Source organism: Triturus cristatus, chromosome 2_1, assembly GCF_964204655.1.
Source record: "Triturus cristatus chromosome 2_1, aTriCri1.1, whole genome shotgun sequence".
In the NCBI taxonomy this organism is placed as follows: Eukaryota; Metazoa; Chordata; class Amphibia; order Caudata; family Salamandridae; genus Triturus; species Triturus cristatus.
The window spans coordinates 716,831,639-716,851,731 of record NC_140581.1 but is presented as its reverse complement, the minus strand read 5'-3'; the positions used below and the strand labels follow the sequence as shown (position 1 = coordinate 716,851,731).

The 20,093-nt window shown below is 47.5% G+C and overlaps 1 protein-coding gene across 2 annotated transcripts in view; it reads right to left on the bottom strand.

Annotated features, from left to right (window-relative positions):
- The window catches only part of DMXL1 (Dmx like 1), a 1,781,042-nt gene that overhangs the window by 1,324,374 nt on the left and 436,575 nt on the right, over positions 1-20,093 (bottom strand). For both annotated transcript variants that reach the window (XM_085632653.1, XM_085632652.1), the window contains exon 10: positions 8,181-8,396. In XM_085632653.1, coding sequence (XP_085488779.1) covers positions 8,181-8,396 — 216 coding nt within the window. The remainder of the gene's footprint in view (positions 1-8,180; positions 8,397-20,093) is intronic.

The window sequence follows — 20,093 nt, the reverse complement described above, 5'->3', positions numbered from 1 at the left end:
GCTGTAGGGATTTGATCAAATCGGCACGAATGGTGGGGTCGCGCAAATACCATGCATTGATTGGGGCCACCCTGCCATCCCCCCTCGGGAAGACATCGAGGTGCAACAACAATGGGGAGTGGTCTGAGATACCCCGCGCCAGATGGCGCACCTCCCCCACCCTCCCTGCGTGGGCCGCCGGGACAAGGATGTAATCAAGCCGCGAGAGGCTACCATGGGCACCCGAGTGGAAGGTGTACTGTCGCAATGCAGGATGCTTTAATCGCCAGCAATCCACCAGGCCAAGCGTGTCCAGAAGGCCGGGCAGCCACGCCTGTGCCCGGGGGAGGTCCCTAGGGGGATGGCGATCCATAGACCCAGAGGCTACCGCATTAAAATCCCCTCCAACCACCAGCAGGCCACTCGGAAGGTCCAGAAGGAGGCGCCCCAGGTCCGCAAATGTGGTGGCTTGTAACCCAGGCGGGACGTACACTGATATAAAGATAAACACTCTACCCTCCATTCTTCCCACCAGAACCGTGTAGCGTCCCCTCTCATCATGGCGCACCTCATCAATCTCCAACGGGAGACAAATGGAATTCTTATATGACTTTTCTGTGGAGAAGCTAAACTCACCAGAAGAGTTGCACACACAGCTGGGACAGGCACTAAGATTGTTAACAGCAAATGCCTCACAAATACACATTCTTGCACAACCTGCCAAAAGCTTTCTTAAAGTCACTAGAAACAGACTTAAAACAAACAAATTTGGTGTGGACCTGCCCCCCCCCTACTAATGCAATATTGGGAGACTTTAGAGAGGGAACTGGGATGGGAGGTCCCGCACAATCCACTGAATGCACTCCTGGGGGTCACAGATGGATTAGATGGGTCCAGAGCTGACAATCTCTTCCTTAGCACGGCCATGGTGGTGGCCAAAAGGGAAATAGCTGCCAACTAGAAAAGCCCTACCCCAACTAGCATAACGAAGTGGCGCAGGGGGGTGGACTGGCGTGCGACACAGGAGAACAATCTGTACGAAGCCAGAGGATGCCCGGCTAAACATCTCAAGGTTTTGGGCAAATGGCTGGGTCAGATAGAATAAGCACGCTGTACTCCATTAGCTCTGTCTATTGTATGTGGCTTCATGGGCTCAGACTGCAAGGCATACTAAATTTCAAGGACATCATGAGGCTGCTGCCTATCATCGCTGTAATGTGCTGTGTTTTACTTTTTCACTTGTGTTCTTTTGTTTGAAAAATCAATAAAATTGAGTATAAAAAAACTAATTTTTTTTTTTTTAAATCGATAAATACAAAACTCTTCTGACAAGGAAATGGGTGAGACAAGCAAATGACATTAAAAAAATTGTCATAATAATAAGCCAGTCGTTTCCAGGTAATGGAAGAATAGAAAGCAAGAACAGACTTGTGTATGCTCCGCACATCCCGCAGAAGGGTGCTACAGAGGCTGAAAAGTTAACGGCCTTAGCTCTCTAAGCGCTTCTGGTTCAAGTAAACTTACACATTGGTAGCAAAATCAGTACTGCAAAATATCTAGAGTGCTTCTATAACTAATCCAGAAATCAGCTATCACGCAGCTTACTTAGGGTCTTTCAAAGCAACAGCACCAGACTAAAGGAAATGGAGGGTGGGCGTGGGCGTGGGGCATTTCCGGAAACCAACATAAATGCGTAATGGTCAAAAATAATTTCAGAAGGTATACTGGTAGACCTGTAAAACTATGGCAAATACTGCCTGGAGTACTGTGAAAAACTGAATAAAATCAGCCAGGTCTATGAGAACACAGAGTGTTAAGTCTAAAATATACACCGGTAGGTCAGCTGCATTCAGGTACTGCATTCACACCAACTGGAGAGTGAAACAACTCCCCACACCCTCTTTTACCTGCCTCAGGCACGCAGTGTCTTTACCTACAAACTGCATGGGATTAACATGCAGCGCTCATATTAGCAACATTTATCCATCTGCCACAAAAATAAGCCACTTTTATCAATATAACATATACTTTGTTTTCTGTGCCTCATAATTTGCCTACATTACGACCCAAAAAAAGTGTATTAAACATTCAGGAGTAAAAAGGGGTGGGATTGTAGTGCACATGACCGACATGCATCCTACCCACGTCAAAATTTTGACCCACTGTGAAGCCCTGTGACCCCCCCCCCTCACCCCACAAAGAAGCATTTTCCGTTTAGATGATGGACACATATGGAATTGTAAGCTTCGTATGCAGTGATGGTCAGCTCTGCAAAATTACTGTTGAATTCTGGTTTGCTTCTCCCAACTTTGATAGACCGCCATCAATCACGCTGACCCTGATCGCTGTACCCGATAACCCCTATGCCATTGCTTTCCTTGTGCTACCCGGCCAGAACCTTCTCTATAAATACCTGGGGTGAGGCACCACTCCCCTACAAAAGGCAGAGGCGGTGGTGTTCCCTGAGGGTGCTCCTTGCAGTGGGACAGCAGACTGCACTGCTGCAAGGAGTGTTCACCTGAGTACCTGCGCAATGGGGCGACTGGAACTGCGGGTTAGGCAGGGCCTCGAATTTCATGGGCCGCTTCAGAGTTGCACCGCACGTTACACCGAGCCCCTTGTCAACGAGAGGAAGGAAAGGTGCCTGGACACAGTCGAGGGAGTGGAAGGAGAGAAACCCCCACGCAGCCTACCACTGCTCTGAGCAGCACTTTTGCTTTGATGAAGACACAGCAACAACGCCCACAGGGGTCTATTAAAATTCAGAACAAAGCAAGGAGGAGCTACAAACAAAACACGCTGTACAACAAACTTGAGCAGGGAAAAAATATAATAGTTTCAAGAAACAAATACTTAAAGACACCGGTGGAATCTTGACAGTAGTTAGGTGCTGCTCTCTGGGTGTTAACAACCCAAAAAAGTAGGAACTTAAAAGGAAGATTAGCCACTACAAAGGAAGACTTTTTAAACAACAATCCAAGTTAGCAATGTAAGTGATGATAGCATGTCTGAAAGAGACAGTGCAGGCGCTGCCTAGGCTTGACCAAATAAAAATGGTCACCAACTGTGTGGGTGCGCAGTAAAAGGCCACAACTGTGACTTAGCCAACTGGCATTCATTGGACTTGAAAAAGGAGTCAAAAACCCATGTGGTATGTCTGTAGTATTTGGAGCAGGTAATAGCTGGCACACTGGAAATCCTTAAAAACCCCTTATATTTTGTTTAAAACCTAGAAACCCATGGGAATCCAAGGTGATGTGGCTTTCTTGTGACCTCGTCACTTCCTTTTATGAACAATACCCATCAAACATCAAGCTTTGGGTAAACAAAAAATAATATAATTGCCTCACATTTGTGTAATGTAAATCTTCAGATTTTGTGGGAAATGGCAAAAGTCCTACAATTCAGGTCTCCAGCACCATTATTGATATAGAAAATGTACCAGGCAATAAGACTCAGCCTCAGAGTCTCAGTGCAAGGTAATGGTATTTTTAGCCATAATATAATATTCAGGGCACTCTGGATAAGGAGAAGTATTGGAATTCAAGTAAAGCGCAGCTCTCTGGATTCCCCATGGTCTCTAGTTTTGACATGTCTGAGATTCGCTGGACTGCTGCCTGAGTTCAGACCGAAATACTGCAGCTGTCTCCAACATGCAGCCTTTACCTGGCTGTGGTTTTGGCTCTTTCATAATTCAATAGGATAAGCTGAACCACACATATAAGACATCGTGATTAGAAGTAAAATGGTGGTAAAGCTGGAAAGCAGGACTTTTCGATGAAGTGAATTACGGTGCTTGCCACAACGTACTTTTCCTCATTATTCGAAGGGCATTATGGGTAAGGAAAGCTTGTGCCATGCATGCTAGTCTCACTTTGTTCGATTCTTCTGGGTCTCTCGTCGTCAAAAAGGTGTAGGTATGGTAGGTGTTCCTCAATGCACTGCAAGCCTAGGGACAAATATACAGCACTTTCTAAATCTTAATGATAAACCATGCATCCAGTACTGAGACGGATGCAGTTTTTGTCTGTCATCTCCACTGTGGTAAGACCACCAAAAAAGGTGGCCTTATTTTGACACACGGATGTGTAGAATAGTTATGGAAGGCCAAGTGCCTGGCACTAGATTACAGTGCACAGGTCCTGCAAATTCAACAGTAATAGAAAAGAAATTATCCCTTGTAGACAGCGTGTCTCAGTCCTGCAAATAAACCAGTCATACAAAATAAATTATCCCTTGTGGACAGCAAGACTGCTGTATGGCCATGGAGGAGCCAAGAAGATTAGGTCCACAGTTTCCATTTTCTTTGCTTTACAAATACTGAACTCATGTAAATACCTCAATCAGCTCTCCAGGGGACATAAAAGTATTTTTCCCACAAGGAGATGGGAGTGTGCTAAATGCCAAGATAGATTTTTCCTGTACACCATTCATCTTTTTGGGTGTGCTACCTGGTGTTCAGTGGGCCTTTCTGCCGTCACATGAGGGACAATTTAGAACACAGAAGCCTCAATATGCAGAAAGAGCTCTTCCTCAAGGAAAACAGGTGAATGGGTCCCGATGCCAGAGCTAGCAAGTCTCCCACTTAATCTATCTTAAATACATTTTCCTGCTACCTAGTGAGCTGTCAGTCCCTCTGAAGTGTGCAGATTAGGTATGATATTCACAATCTGTCCCACCTGACTCATTCACTCTTATTGCCCTCCAACACAGTGAGGCGATCCACCCAGGAATCTTTCTGACATGCTGGCTGATGAACTCCACAATGGAAACAGCCTAAACCATGCGACCCATTCACTCAGAAGCTCCATTGAACCCCTGTCTATACTTCATCTCCACCAGTGGACTCGACCCCATCTGCTCTGCACTCAGCGTGATTCTCAACAACTCCCCTCACCACACTCACCATCCTGGAAACATACCAGTATTCCCCTACTAACAAATCCCTCGGCAGACCGGAAGATACTGGGCTACTAAAGACCTATCTCTCTACTTCTCTATATAGCTAAACTCAACAAAAGAAAAGCTCATCAGCATATGAATATCGGACCTCCTCAACAAAACCCACCTCTCTTTGACCCTTCATAATCGGACTTCAGGCACAACCACAGCACCTAAACCACCCTCAATATCTCATGCCAAAATTTGCATGAACATGGACAGGGGAGACATGGCGGCTCTCATCCTGCACAAACTTTCCGCCACCTTTGACACGATCTTCCACCCCATCCTTAAGCGCATCCAATGCTTCCATGACCATGGCGTAAGAGGACCTGCTCTCCAACAGATCTGCTGCTTCCTCATGGGGCACACCCAGTCAGTCAACTTTTCACTATACACTTCTACAGCCACCCTGGATGCGGTGCCACACATCAAGAAAACCAGAACAGGAGGGCAGTCCTTCTCCTTCCCCCGCGGCCAGGGCATAGAACATTCTCCCTCTCCACCTCCAGCAGACACCAACTCTCCCCAAGTTTATGAAGGACCTCAAGATCTGGCTCTTCGACAAACCTGAGTGAACATCCTGGAGCTGCGCCGCCCACCCCCCAGCGCCTTGAGACGCTATGGGTGAGTAGCTGCACTCTTTAACAAACCCATGATTGAATGAATGACAGCCACCAACCTAATTTGTGGAGTTCTCCAGGGATCCTCTCTCAGCTGGACGCTATTCAACATCTACCTGACTCTGCTCTGAACCCAAGAGATCAACATCATCACTTTTGCACATTTGTTACCTGCATGTCAAAAACGGTCAACTGGATGAAGAAAATTGTCTTAGGTCAACTCCAACAAGACGAGGTGGTACCCTTCCAAAAGGACACCTCTCTGACAAGCAACCAGTCACGCCAATTAAGTCAAGAACTTTGGCATAGTGGTGGGAAAACAACTCTCAATGACAGCCAAATAAACACAGTGACAGGGAGGGCTTTGACTCCCGTCAGCTGGAAGTGTGATGCTGTGGAACATTTTATCATGCGTTCTGAGAGATGCCCAAGCTCCAAGAGAACTGAAAGTTAATTTCAAACAAGCGAACTGCCTTTGTAGACAGTGAGGTCCCTCTCAACCCATCCTCTATACTTTTGGGTGTTCCATGCAATATTAATCTACCACGTAAACACGTTTTGTTTCATCAGTTGGGTCAGAGGGATGTGATGCAGATGAGGGGAATTCTCAATGGTGCCCACTAAGGACCGGTAGGTAATGGGTACACCAGTTGGGGCTGAACCAAGAAATGTAATCAAGTTTGAAGGCATTGGTATGCAAGCCGTGGTGGGGGTGTACTGGATACTGGTTATCCAGGTGTTGCGTTCGACTCACTGAATACCACGGCACCCGTGGGCCAGAACAAAAGAAGAGGTGGGTTGAACTCGAGAGGCCTGAGGCTTATTCCTGCTCAGATATAACACAGACTATGGGACCCTCAAGAAGCAGATGTCCACCTCTCCCAGACATAAGAGATCTAGCTATGAACCACACTTAACTTGCAAGACTGCCTGCAAGCCATCATGGAAGGGATGTGCAATTTTCTGAAAATCCCCTTTAAAAATTTAAAAATCTATATTATTTTAAAATCAATGCAGTGACATCATCATTTTCCATACCCCCCCCCCCTCCCCCCAAGTCCTCATAATGATCTTCACATTGCTCCCACTTGACACCCGAAAGAATAGTCACCAAGGCACTGAAAACAGGAAAACTGGACTACAGCAGCACTCCCTACATTGGCATCTCTGTTCTCCTCACCAAACGTCTCCAGGTCATCCAAAATGCAGCAGCCAGACTCGCACTCCAACTCACCAACCACTTCAAGGCACTATGCGATCTTGGTACCACCTGACTAAACAGCTGCATCTGCATTCACACTCTGACCAGAATCCTCCACTTGGTCAGCCTCCTCCTAACTTACATCCAATGCATTAACAAAGCTAGAGCCAGCAGTCAAGCTTTCTCGTCCAATGCTCTCAAAGCTTTGTAAGCCTTCCCCTTGCATATCAACGCTGCTAACTCTTTTCTTGAGTTTCATAAGAAACTAAAAACCTGGCTTTTCAACTAGGTCCCGGGATGGGTCTGACATGTCCACTTCTTCAGGTGGAAGGATACCCTCCAGTATCATATTGCGCTAAGCAAAAAAACATAGCATAACATGACTTGCTGGGAAGTATGCTACCTCTGAAAAAACAAATCCTTGGTTTCAGTCTCCTGGAGTAGGCAGATTGAAGAGAAACCTCCCAGGGGCTCAAGGGCCGTTTGTGACTGCAGAGGTGGGGGTTGAGCCATGGCCCACACCCAGGGACACTCCCAGACAAACAACCTCCTTGTTGCCAGTGATGCTCTGAGCCCATCTGTGGCAAGAATATTTGGGGTGAACTCTCCAAGGTGCCACTCTCAGGTGGTTGAACGGCTGGTATCTGTATATGTCTTGCAGTGGTTGGTGCGATGAAATCACAATGGATGTCAATGGTATCACTTACAGGTACACAGGCGCTATGGAGGTTTTTCCAGGCCCACGCTGACAGATGGAAAGATTCAGGTGGTGTTAAATCTTCTAAAAATAATTCCTTAAATCTACTGAATTCTGCAATGCCAATTTCTCAGACTGTTCATCCTCCTCCAAGAACACTATGTGATCTTACCGCAAGCATCTCCCAGGCCAATCTCATCACATGCCTGTCATGTTATGTAAAAAAATATTTTACTTCTTTAATCTTAGACTCTGTGCATATGTGTTCCCTATACTTCGCATTTCATGCATAGCTGATTACCTTACTCCAAATCTTACTTTTCATAACATTCAAAATGATGGACAAGTCTACTGTTCCCAAGTGATACTGAAAATACATCTGTATACAATTACTCAATGCTGCTACAAATGTATACCTATTCTGAAGAATTCAGTTACAGATCCATCAGCCACTGCCTCAAACTCACTCCTTAAATAGAAAATGTATGAAAACTTTGCCTTGAACAGAAACCATAATTACACCAATTCCTGAACGCAACACATTCTCCAAAAAAGAATATCAGCATATGAGTGGGTTGGCAGGTTAAAAGGGCACTGAAATATTTCAAAGCTCCCTAAAGGTGCTAATATATTGTGAACCTTGGTGGTACTTATACAATGTAAATTTCAATGTGCGGATAGTTACCAGCATTAATATGGATCACAATGGTGGCTTGTTGCATACGCAAAAGCTGCTTACCTTCATCTGATTTGTCAATTGTCTGGGTGGAATCCTCGGTACTTGCCTCTGAAGAATGTAGTTCGAAGCTTGATTTCTTAAGATTCTGTAAAAAAACCTCTGTTGATAGTGTGAAATGTAGTTCTTTATTATTAAGCCAGTGCACTACAAATGGTCCATTCTTGTCCTCGTTCTCATTTAGGCTCAGTGAAGTGATGGATGGCAGCAGGGGAATGTCTACAAGGAAATACATTAAACAAATTTCATTATACAAATCCAATGTGCAGCAGTTCTATTCTCAATATAACACATATTATAAGGATAAGTTACTTATCTGTAATCCTAGTTCTCTTCCAGGGGTATCCTCATCAAAGTCATAAGCACTGAATATTCCCGCCCATGCGAAAGGACTACGGAAATAATAAAAAATATACATGAAGAACAAGTTACTTACCTTCGGTAACGCTTTTTCTGGTGGATACAGTATCTGCCTGTGGATTCCTCACCTTGTGAATATCCCCTGCGCCAGCATTCCACTGAACTTTTTTCCCCAGCTCTCTACGCCGACGTGGACGTCATAATGCTTCGGCTCCGCTCCCTACTCTGTATGACGTCACCGGAGCCCTAAGAGAGCCCCGTCGGGGTGATGACGTCAGTTCCACCCATTTTTTCCGCGCCTCCGAGGCGCACAGGTGGTCCAACAACAGATTCAAAGTATACACAGTATACAATATACAATCAAATATACATAGTACATAAACAAAAGGAAAGCTAAAGGAAACAAGCATTTCCTACCAATGTACCAGAAAGAAAGAAGCAACAAAGCATAACAACATCTCAAGCAAGACATTTTTTAAGGCATACAAAGGTGGACAACGGGGAGGCGGGTGGGCCAGTGAGGAATCCACAGGCAGATACTGTATCCACCAGAAAAAGCGTTACCGAAGGTAAGTAACTTGTTCTTCTGATGGATACATCTGCCAGTGGATTCCTCACCTTGTGAATAGATTCCCACAGCAGTCCCACTCCCGGAAGAGGGTGTCCACCTTCCTATACCAAAAAGTCTTGCAAGACAGAGCGCGCGAAGTGGCCCTCCCTCCTCATTTCAGAGTCCAAGCAATAATGCTTTGCGAAGGTATGGAGGGAGGCCCAAGTCGCGGTCTTACAAATATCTGCCACAGGAACACCCCTGGCCAAAGCAAAGGTGGAAGACTTAGCCCTAGTAGAGTGAGCCCTAATACCCTCAGGAGGAACCTTACCAGCCAGGGCATAGCAGATCTTGATGGCAAGGATGATCCGTCTTGATAGAGTGCGCTTGTGCACAGCTTTTCCTTTAGAATGTCCAACATAGCCCACGAAGAGCTGATCGTCCAAACAAAAGTCCTTTGTTCTGTCCAAGTAAAAGCTCACAGCTCTTTTTGGGTCCAGACGATGAAGCCTTTCTTCCTCCTTGGAGGGATGAGGAGGCGGATAAAAAACAGGGAGAGTAATAGACTCCCCCAAATGAAACGGAGTAACCACTTTAGGCAGGAAAGCAGCCCTGGTCCTGAGAACCATCCTTTCAGCATGCAATGTTAAAAACGGGGGTTTAGAACTAAGAGCTTGAAGCTCACTCACCCTCCTTGCCGAGGTTATGGCTACAAGAAAGACCGTCTTAAAGGACAACAGCCTCAAAGGACAACTATGAAGAGGCTCAAACGGAGACCCCATCAGAAAAGTTAAGACAAGATTAAGGTTCCACTGTGGCATTACAAAAGGAGTAGGTGGAAACCTGTTTGTAAGGCCTTTGATAAATCTTAGTACAATAGGATATTTAAACAATGACGGTTGATCAGGAAGACATAGAAAAGCTGATAAGGCCGATAAATAGCCCTTGACCCTGGCCACAGCACAGCCCTGCTGAGCCAGGGAAAGAGCAAACTGAAGCACATCAGAAAGATGGGCTTTTAAAGGGTCAATGGATCTCTCTCCACACCATTTAACAAACTTAGACCACCTATATGAGTAAATGGACTTGGTGGAGTGTCGCCTGGCCGATAAAATAACATCCACCACATCAGGCGGGAGAAAAAAAGAATTCAGGTTGCCCCGTTCAATCTCCAGGCATGAAGGTGTAAGCTCTGGAGGTGGGGGTGTAGAACCTGCCCCTCCGACTGCGAGAGGGGGTCTGCCCTCAGAGAGAGACAGAGCGGAGGGCACGAGGAGAGGTGGAGAAGATCTGTATACCATGCGTGTTCTCGCGGGTGGCGAATAGGTCCACCCGAGGAATCCCCCACGTCCGAAAGACATGACGAACCACCTCCGGATGGAGCTTCCACTCGTGGTCGGCAGAGAACTGCTGACAGACTGTACGCACGTACGTTCAGCACACCAGCCAGATGATTTGCCATCAGACAAATCTGATGGTCCTGAGCCCGTGACCAGAGACGCAGAGCCTCTCTGCAGAGACAATGCCACCCCACTCCTCCCTGCTTGTTGACATACCACATCGCGGTAGTGTTGTCCGTCAGGTCTTGAACAGACTGACCGCGAAGGGAAGGGAGGAAGGCCTTGAGTGCCAAACGAATCGCCCGCAATTCCAGAAGGTTGATATGAAGCAACCTTTCCTCTGGAGACCAAAGACCTTTGATCTCCAGATCCCCCAGATGAGCACCCCACCCCAGGGTGGAGGCATCCGTTATTACTGTGGCCACCGATGGAGGAAGATGAAAGGGCTTTCCTTGAGACAGATTGCCCTCCACGCTCCACCAAGATAGTTCAGCTGCAGCTTCTCTGGAGATCCTGATCGACTCCCTGAGATCTCCGTTGTGCTGATACCACTGCCTGCAGAGACACCACTGGAGTGCCCTCATGTGCCAGCGTGCATGGTTGACCAACAGAATGCAGGAAGCGAACAGATCGAGCAGACGAAGGAACTTCAGAACTAGAACAACCGCTCCATTGTGGAACAAAGGAATCATTTCCTGTATGTCGAGAATTCTTTGAGGAGGAGGAAATGCTCGACACATAGTAGTGTCCAGTACCGCCCCTATGAACAGGTTACGTTGAGAGGGCACCAGGTGAGATTTGGGCACATTGATCGAAAAACCCAAGTCGAATAACAGCTGAGATGTTACCTGCAGATGATGTTGCACCATCTCTGGGGACTCTGCCTTCAGAAGCCAGTCGTCCAGGTAGGGGAAAACCGGAATCCCCGACCTCCTGTGATGGGCAACCACCACTGCCATCACCTTCGTGAAGACTCGAAGTGCGGTAGTAAAAACAAACGGGAGGACCGCAAACTGGTAGTGTTGCGACCCAACCGTAAAACGGAGATACTTCCTGTGCGACTTCAGGATTGGGACATGGAAGTACGCATCCTGCAAGTCGATCGACACCAACCAGTCTCCTTGCTGCAACGCTTGAAGAACCTGCGCAAGGGTCAGCATCTTGAATTTCTCCTGCTTCAGGTAAAAATTCAAGACTCTGAGGTCCAGGATCGGACGCAATCTGCCGTCCTTCTTGGAGATCAGGAAATACCGGGAGTAGCATCCCTGACCCCTTTCCTGCTCTGGAACCACCTCTATCGCACCCTTTTGAAGCAAAGCTAGAGCCTCCTTCTGCAAAAGAAGCAGATGGTCTTCTGAGCAGTAACCCTGGCAAGGAGGGTAAGGGGGAGGAACCTCCCAAAAGGGAAGGGCGTACCCAGTCTCCACGAGGTTTAAAACCCAGCCGACCCCCCACAGGTCTCACATGATCTAGGATGGGGGATCTAGGGCTGCTTCTCTCAAGCTTCATTGGGAGCAGAGGAGGTCGAAGATGAAGATGGGTTGCGGCCAGAACCTCTCCGTCCCCTTTGCCTTCCTCTATACGACCTATAGAGGGGATTCTGCTGCTGCTGTTGTTGCTGCTGCTGTTGAGGTTGCCGGAAGGAACAAAATGAGGATCTCCCAAAGCCTCTGAATTTTCTAAGACCAAATCCCTTAGCAGGAGTCTGTAATCCTAAAGATTTAGCAGTTACCCTGCTCTCTTTAAACCTTTGCAAGGCGGAATCAGCCTTTTCACCAAACAGTTTTTCTCCGTTAAAAGTCAAATCTACCAAAGTGGCTTGAACATCAGTAGAGAAGCCAGAAGTACGAAGCCACGCTCGCCTTCTAGTGGCTATAGACGATCCCATTATCCTTGCCACAGAATCAGCCGTGTCAAGTCTCGACTGAATTATCTGCCTTGCACCAGCCAGAGTGTCAGTGACCACCTCCATAAAAGAAGCTTTATCTCCTTCTGGCAGCTTAGGGGCTAATGATTTCATAGAGTCCATAAGAGCATGAACGTAGCGCCCTAGCAAGCAGGTGGCATTAGTGGATTTAAGCGCCATGCTCCCTGAAGAAAAGGTCTTTTTAGCTGCCTGATCAGCCTTTTTAGACTCCCTATCCGCAGGAGTCTGAGGGAAAGCTCCTGAAGAATGCTTCGAACATGAAGCTTGCACCACCAGGCTTTCTGGAGAAGTGTGGGAAGATAGAAAACTTGGATCCCCAGGAGCCACCCTATATATCCTTGCCACTTGTCTGGAGACTGCCGACGAAGAAAGTGGCTTACGCCAGACGTCCATGACTGGCTCCAAGATAGCCTCATTAAAAGGCAACAAGGGTTCAATAGTTGAAGCTGGCGGATGTAGAACCTCAGTTAGAAGGTTTGGTTTATATTCAGCAGAGGGTAACTGCAAGTCCAGCAACCCTGCGGCCTTCTTAATAACTATGATAGGGAGCCAGTTCTTGCGGTGGCGAGGATCTAGAAGAAGAATGCTCCCACTCCGGAGTTGTATCAAGACCACTAGCATCTTGAATGCCTTCAAAGTCGTCCGAAGATGTATCCACCTCACCTTCTTCCACATCCTCCCTATAACATTCCTCTTCTAAGACTCTCTGGGCCTCTCTCCTTGAACGGATCCAAGGAACCGGCGGCGGCGGCGCCGTATGCGGACTCGGTGGAACCGAACGTGGAGTCGGCGGCGTCGGAGTCGGCGGCGCTGGACGTGGAGCCAAGGGAGTCAGCAACGGCGTCGAGAAGGGTTCCGAAGAAGGCAGATCCAAACGAAGCCGAGATGGATCCCCAGACGGCGCCGGAAACTGCCACGAAGGAGCCATCGGCAAAATGGGCATAAATGGGGCCTGAGCATAATGCTGCGGCACTCCCAAGGTGTATGCCATAGGACCCACGGGACCAGATGGTGCGCCGGATGGGAAGGCAGCCCGTTGAAAAATCCCATACATCGCATTAATAAAATGCGTCGATTTCGCACCCGGAGTCGGGAACTACGGATAAGGGATTGATCCCGAATCCGGCTGAGGAGTACCTGGAACCAGAGCCAAAAAGTCCTCAACAGGAGCCACAGGATCAGCCGGCTCTGGAGAAAGCTCTTTTTCTTGCTCTTGCTCGACGTCAGAAGTAGAAGACTCCACTGGCGCCGGAGACTGCGCCGGTGACTGCGCCGGGGACCGTGCCGGAGTCCGCTTCGGCGAAGGTGACCTCTCTGGAGACTTCCTAGGAGATGGAGAAGGAGATACAACATCCTTACTTCGACGGCGATCTCAAAGCCTTGCTTTTCGAAGACCGGCGCGGCGAGCTATGCTTTCTTTTCTTGTGAGGCTTCTTCGACTTCGAAAAGTGCGAAGTCGACAACTCCGGCCTTGATCTCTCTTTCTTCCTACCCCTCTTTTCCTTCTTCGCCTTGGCCATAAAGAGCTTCACCTCTCTCTCTTTCAAGGCCTTGGGGTTCATTCTTCTGCAGCTGGAACAGTCCTCCACGTCGTGGTCAGATGAAAGGCACCATAAACAATCTTCATGGGGGTCAGTCATTGACATGTGGCCCCCACATTCCCTATAAGGTTTGAAACCTGACTTCCTAGTCGAAGACATGGTGAATTCACAACAGTAACCCACTACAAGACTACAAAGTAGCAGGAGAGTGCTGGAAAACCGTAACGCGTCGACGGCGCGGAAAAAAGGGAACAGACATCATCACGCCGACGTGGCTCTCTTATGGCTCCGGTGACGTCATATGGAGTCGCGAGCGGAGCCGAAGCATTAGGACGTCCACGTCGGCGTAGAGAGCTGGGGAAAAAAGTTCTGTGGAATGCTGGCGCAGGGGATATTCACAAGGTGAGGAATCCACTGGCAGATGTATCCATCAGAAAACATATATATACAGCTTTATATATATATATATATATATATATATATATATACACAATACATCTTTTTTTCACATATCAATTCAGCCCCTTAAAAAAAAAAAAAAGGCTAATCAATGCAATATTAAGTAACTGCTTTTGCAACCATATACTATAGAATATAGACTACAGGAGGGCAAGCATTACTTGAACTCTTTTTAATGAGCAGAATTAACACCAAACTGCAAAAGAGCCTGCATTGCTAGCCTACAGGCTGCATTATAAACCAATATCATAGAAAATGAAAGCAATTGTAACACAAAAAACTGGCACTGTGCCTTTAAGGCAGCCATGACCCCCAGCTTCCCTTCATGCCTCAGGGGTGACAGTTAGGTCAGTTCTTTGCGGAGACCCGAGAGTCAGGGCACAAAGATATACGGCACAGAAGTCTCATTTGCCTTGGGGGGGGGGGGGGGGCGGGGGGGGGGCAATGGGTTGCTTATGACTTTAATTAGGATACCCCTGGAAGAGAACGAGGATTACAGGTAAGTAACTTATCCTTCTCTCCCATGGGATCCTCATCAATAGGGTAATGAAAAGAGAATAGATCACTTGTCCTGTTTTTACCAGGGTCTGGGGGTTTTCTCCGTCTAAAAAACCTTCATTCATGAAGTGCTCGTAATAGCGGTATATCTTGGTTGTCCGCTTTTATCTTTTACGTGAGCAGCATCATCGTTGGGTCTTTTCTGTGCTTTCCTCCACCAGGAAAGAGACCAACTGGTTATTCGCTGTAGTGATCAGGAATAGGGAGGGTGAAAGTGAAGTGAACTTAAAATTGTCTCCTTTCCTCTGATTCGTATTTATTCTGTCAGGGGTGGGGCAAAGTTAAAAGAAAATGTGGTGCGTGGACAGAAGAGCTACTGTTCTATGGCACCTGTGTCAAAAGTGAGTGGTCGGGCGGTCGACATGTTTCTGCCCAATCGGTGCCCAGTCGGGTTGGAGGGCTTTCTTCAGGACCGGATTTGCAAATCACAGTTGTGTGACCTGCGCAGGTAAGGTTCAAATAGGGGACCCACCAGCTTAGATAGACCCAGATTCAGCTCCCAGGAGAGCGAACGAGGTCAAAAAGGAGGATAGACTTTCTTTAACCCCTGTAAGAAATCCTTCACTACCTGCAGCTGAAAGAAAAAAGGCTGAGAAGGGGACCGCCTGAATGCCGTAATTGCAGCCAGGTGCACTTTTATGGAAGAGAATTTTAGACCTGCCTTAGCTAAGTGAAGCAGGTAAGGTAAAACCAGATCCTCCTTCCCCCTGGTAGGATGGTAATCATTTTGCACACACCGCAAATAGAAACGCTTCCATTTACAAGCATAAGAGTGTCTTGTGAAAGGCCTTGCTTCTTTCAAGATGGTCATGCAGTCCTGAGGGAGTCCTCAATGACCATATTGGAGGACCTCAGGAGCCATGCTGTCAGGTTCAGTGATGGAAGGTTGGGGTGATGAATGCTCCCGTTCATCTTGGACAGCAGGTCTGGTCTGCACGGCAATCTCTTGTGTGGACGTTCTGATAGGTGCAGAAGTTCCGGGTACCATCACTACCGTGGTCAGTCCGGAGCGATCAGAATCATCCTCTCCTGGGAGTGGGAGAGCTTGGTCACAACCTTCGGGATGAGAGGAAGGGTAGGAAAAGCGTAAACAAAGCTTCCCGACCAGTTGATCAAAAGGGCATTCCCTCTCAAACCCGGTCGATAGAACCCTGAGGCGAAGTTGCGGCATTTTTTGTTTGTGTCGTCTGAGAAAAGGTCGATGCTTGGACGACCCCATTGTCTGTCAGATCTAGAATGGAGCTGGTCTGAATGGATGGGAGAAAAGCCTTGAGGGCTAAATATACCGCTCGTAGCTCCAGGATGTTGATGTGGTACAATCGTTCTTTTTTCGACCATTGACCTGGAGTCTGGAGGGACCCCATGTGATTAGCGATTGTGTCGGAGGAGGCTGATGGAACGGAACCCCCACCAACAGATTCTCCTGTCGCATCCACCAAGGAATTGATGCTCTGGCTGCTTTTGACAGATGTATCCTGTCGTCCCATTGAGCCGTTCGTTGATCCCACTTGTCCTTCAGATGCTGCTGTAAAGGACGCATCCTTAGCCTGACGTTGGGTACAATAAAGAAGCAGGATGCTATCGACCCTAGGAGAGAGGCAACCTGATGGACTGAAGGAGAGGTGCTGCGCAGAATCTGTTTGCCTTTCAGGGTGATAGATGACAGTCTCTCCTCCAAAGGAAACTCTTTTCCTACTGTGGAGTCTATGGTTGCGCCCAGATAGTGGATTTTTTACGTGGGATGCTGAGTAAATTTCTCGAAGTTGACGTGGAGACCCAGCCTTTGGCAACGGGCTAGACACTGCTGATAATGGGACCTCACGCTCTGGGGAGAAGGACCTTTCAGAAGCCAGTCGTCGAGATAAGGGTAAACAAAGATACCTTTGCCCCGTAGGGCAGCTACTACTGTCATGCATTTAGTAAACACTCGAGGAGCCAACTTCAACCCGAAGGGCAGTACTTTGAATTGATAATGGGTCGATCCCACCAGAAAACGCGGGAACTTTCTGTGATGTGGATAGACTGGGACGTTAAAGTATGCATCCTGCAGATCCAGCGAACACATCCAATCCCCTTGTTGGAGACGGGGATATATTTGATGGAGAGCCAACATGCGAAACTTCTCTTTCCTGATGGATTTGTTGAGGGTACGAAGATCCAGGATAGGTCTGTATTCTGATTTCTGACCTTTCTTCTTCACTAGGAAGTACCTTGAGTATACCCCTCGACCTCTCTGTGAAAATGGAACTTCCTCGATGGCTGATTTTCGCAGGATGGTGGATACATCCTGCTGCAGTATCCGCATCTGGTGACACGTAATTTTTACTGGAGGGATCGAAGGAGGTCGATGCCGGAAACGTAGAGAGTACTCATTCTGCAGCGTACTTATCACCCATTGGTCTCTTGTGATATCGTGCCACTCTTCCAGATGGTTGGCTATATGTCCCCACACTGGAGTGGAAAACGTCGATGAGAAACCGGAGTATTCATTGCTTCGAAGGAGTTTTTGCTGAGACAGCAGATTGACGAGGGGTTCCTCTCCCTCTGGGAGCACGACGTTCCTGATTGTGGAATTAAGATCGACTCTGCTGATGTTGGTGCCTCTGCCACTGAGGGGTTTGAACCCTATGATGAAAGGGCCGCCGATCATATTCCCTGTATCGGCGCCTGAACTCCTTTCTTTCAAGCCCTACTGCCTTTAGGGTATCTAGCTCTGTCTTCATTCTCAACATCTCCTCATCTGTGTGAGTGCCAAACAAGGAGGATCCTGAGAAAGGGAGGTTGAGAATCCATGACTGAGCTTCAGGTTTTATCACAGTTAGCGGGAGCCAGGATGATCATCTGGCACAGATTCCATGCGCATAGGAGTGCGCAGACAGTGTCGCTCCATCAGCTGCAGTGCTGATAACTGGATTTGCCACCAAGCTTCCTTCCTGCAGTATCTCCTCAAAGTCCCTGCGGTCGTGTTTGGGCAGTTTTTCTGTGAACCTTTGAAGAGTGTCCCACCAGGACCCATCATAACGTCCTAATAGTGCTGAGGCGCTGTGACCTTCAACATGGAGGCTGACATTTCGCAGACTTTTTTCCCCCCACGAGTCCTGCAATCTGCTTTCCTTATTGGGAGGAACTGTTGATGAGGATGCTACTGAGTGCATCTTTTCCGCAGCCGCAATTATTACAGAGTCAGGCAGCGAGTCGGTGCTAAGAAATAATGGATCCTCTTCCAGATAACGATGTTCAACTTCCCTGCCTCTCTGGCCACAACGTCCTGAAAAGTACTGACGTCATCCACCAGGGAGATCCTCGAAGGAGGACTGTCGGTAAGGGTCGAGTGTAGTCCCTCTTTGAAGATTGGGTAGCAGAGGGGGAATGAGTCAGAGACCTGCGCCTTCTCCAATGACGTTGAGATGTAGATCTCCTTCTTGGAGAGACTGCCTGAGAACGTGTCTGATCTCGACCCCTCGATGGAGTGGTAGGAGAGAGATCTACTGCTTGTACCAGCCAGGCCAGTGAAGACTTGTGTAGAGGATTTGTATAGTCATGAGGGCCTAGTGCCTGTGCTGTTCTAGACTTCAGCCAGTGATGCAGAGGTAACATCCACCTAGGAGAGAGGTGTACAGATGGAGTTTTCTGACTCATTTTGTGCAGGAGTCTCAGAGCGTGAGCAGGGGGCATACAAGTGAAGACGCCGACCTGCTCGATTTCGAAATAATTACCTCCGGTGACCTTGAGGTTGAAGAAGACGTGCGTCTGGAACTTGTGTGATGGGTCGACGCCGACCGATGAGAGTGCCTTGATGGTGAATGTGGAGTTACTACATCCTGAACCACCACTGGTGATTTAGCCGTCTGTCTATGGGGAGATGGTGACAGAGTTTTCTGCCTCAACGTCGAAAGCCCGCGAGAGGACGCTGGCAGAGTCTTATGCCTCATCGTAGAACGCTGAGCCAACGCTGACAGAGACCTGCTCCTCGACGTTGAGCGTCGCCTAGTTGACACCAACGGAGAGTTCGTAACCTGTTGACTTAATGTCGAAACGGTCGTCTTCGGTCTTGGCGTCGATTGGTGCACCGGCACCATTAACTGCAGAGGACTCGAAGACGACATCCATTTCGTCGCCGCAGGTAAATTAAACGCCGATCCAGATGGCGAACGATCGGGATTTTACTTCTCAACGTCGATCTGGACCTCTTTTTCTTATGTCTCACCGGAGACTTTCCTCTGGATGTAGATTTCTTCCTCTCAGAAAGCCCATTCATACCTATTCTTTCTCTCTCCTTGAGAGTTCTTCTGGACAGTTTTTTGCAATGCCGGCAGGTCTCTGAGGAGTGAGAGTCAGTAAGACAGAGGATGCACACAGAATGTGTGTCAGATCTGGCCTTCTTCTTGCCACAGGAGGGGCAGGGGTCAAAAAGAGATGACATATTGACAGAAAATAAAACTCTGTCAAAAAAACGGTTGTACCTCACTCTAAGACCAATAAGACATTGAGTGAAAGGTAGAAAATCATAATTAAATAAAGGAATATTTGACAAAAATGTAAAAAAATCAGAGCTGTGAATTCCAAGGTCCTGACTGAAGGAGCCGGAAAGAACAACTGACCTGTCACCCCTGAGGCATAATGGGAAGCTGGGGGTCATGGCTGCCTTAAAGGCAGGGTGCCATTTTTTGTGTTACAGTTGCTTTCATTTTCTATGATATTGATTTTCAATGCAGCCTGTAGGATAACAATGCAGGCTCTTTTGCAGTTTGGTGTTAATTCTGCTCATTAAAAAGAGTTCAAGTAATGCTTGCCCTCCTGTAGTCTATATTCTATAGTATATGGTTGCAACAACAGTTACTTATAATTGTACTGATTAGCCTCTTTTCATTTTTAAAAGGGGCTACATTGATATGTGAAAAAAAGGATATATATATATATATATATATATATATATATATATATATATATATATATATATATATATATGGAAAAACAAAGCGCCCTGAAGCTTTGAGAGGGCACACAACGATGTTCCGCCCATCCGGACTGTTGGCCTCTCAGTAGTTCACCAACTTGCTTCCCAAGAGTTAACTGCCATGCCCGACGCGTTTCGAGGCCAATACGCCTCTTCCTCATGGGCTCCTTTCATGAAAAACAAAGACAGCTCACCTCTGCATTCAAACATCTTTTAATTGGATT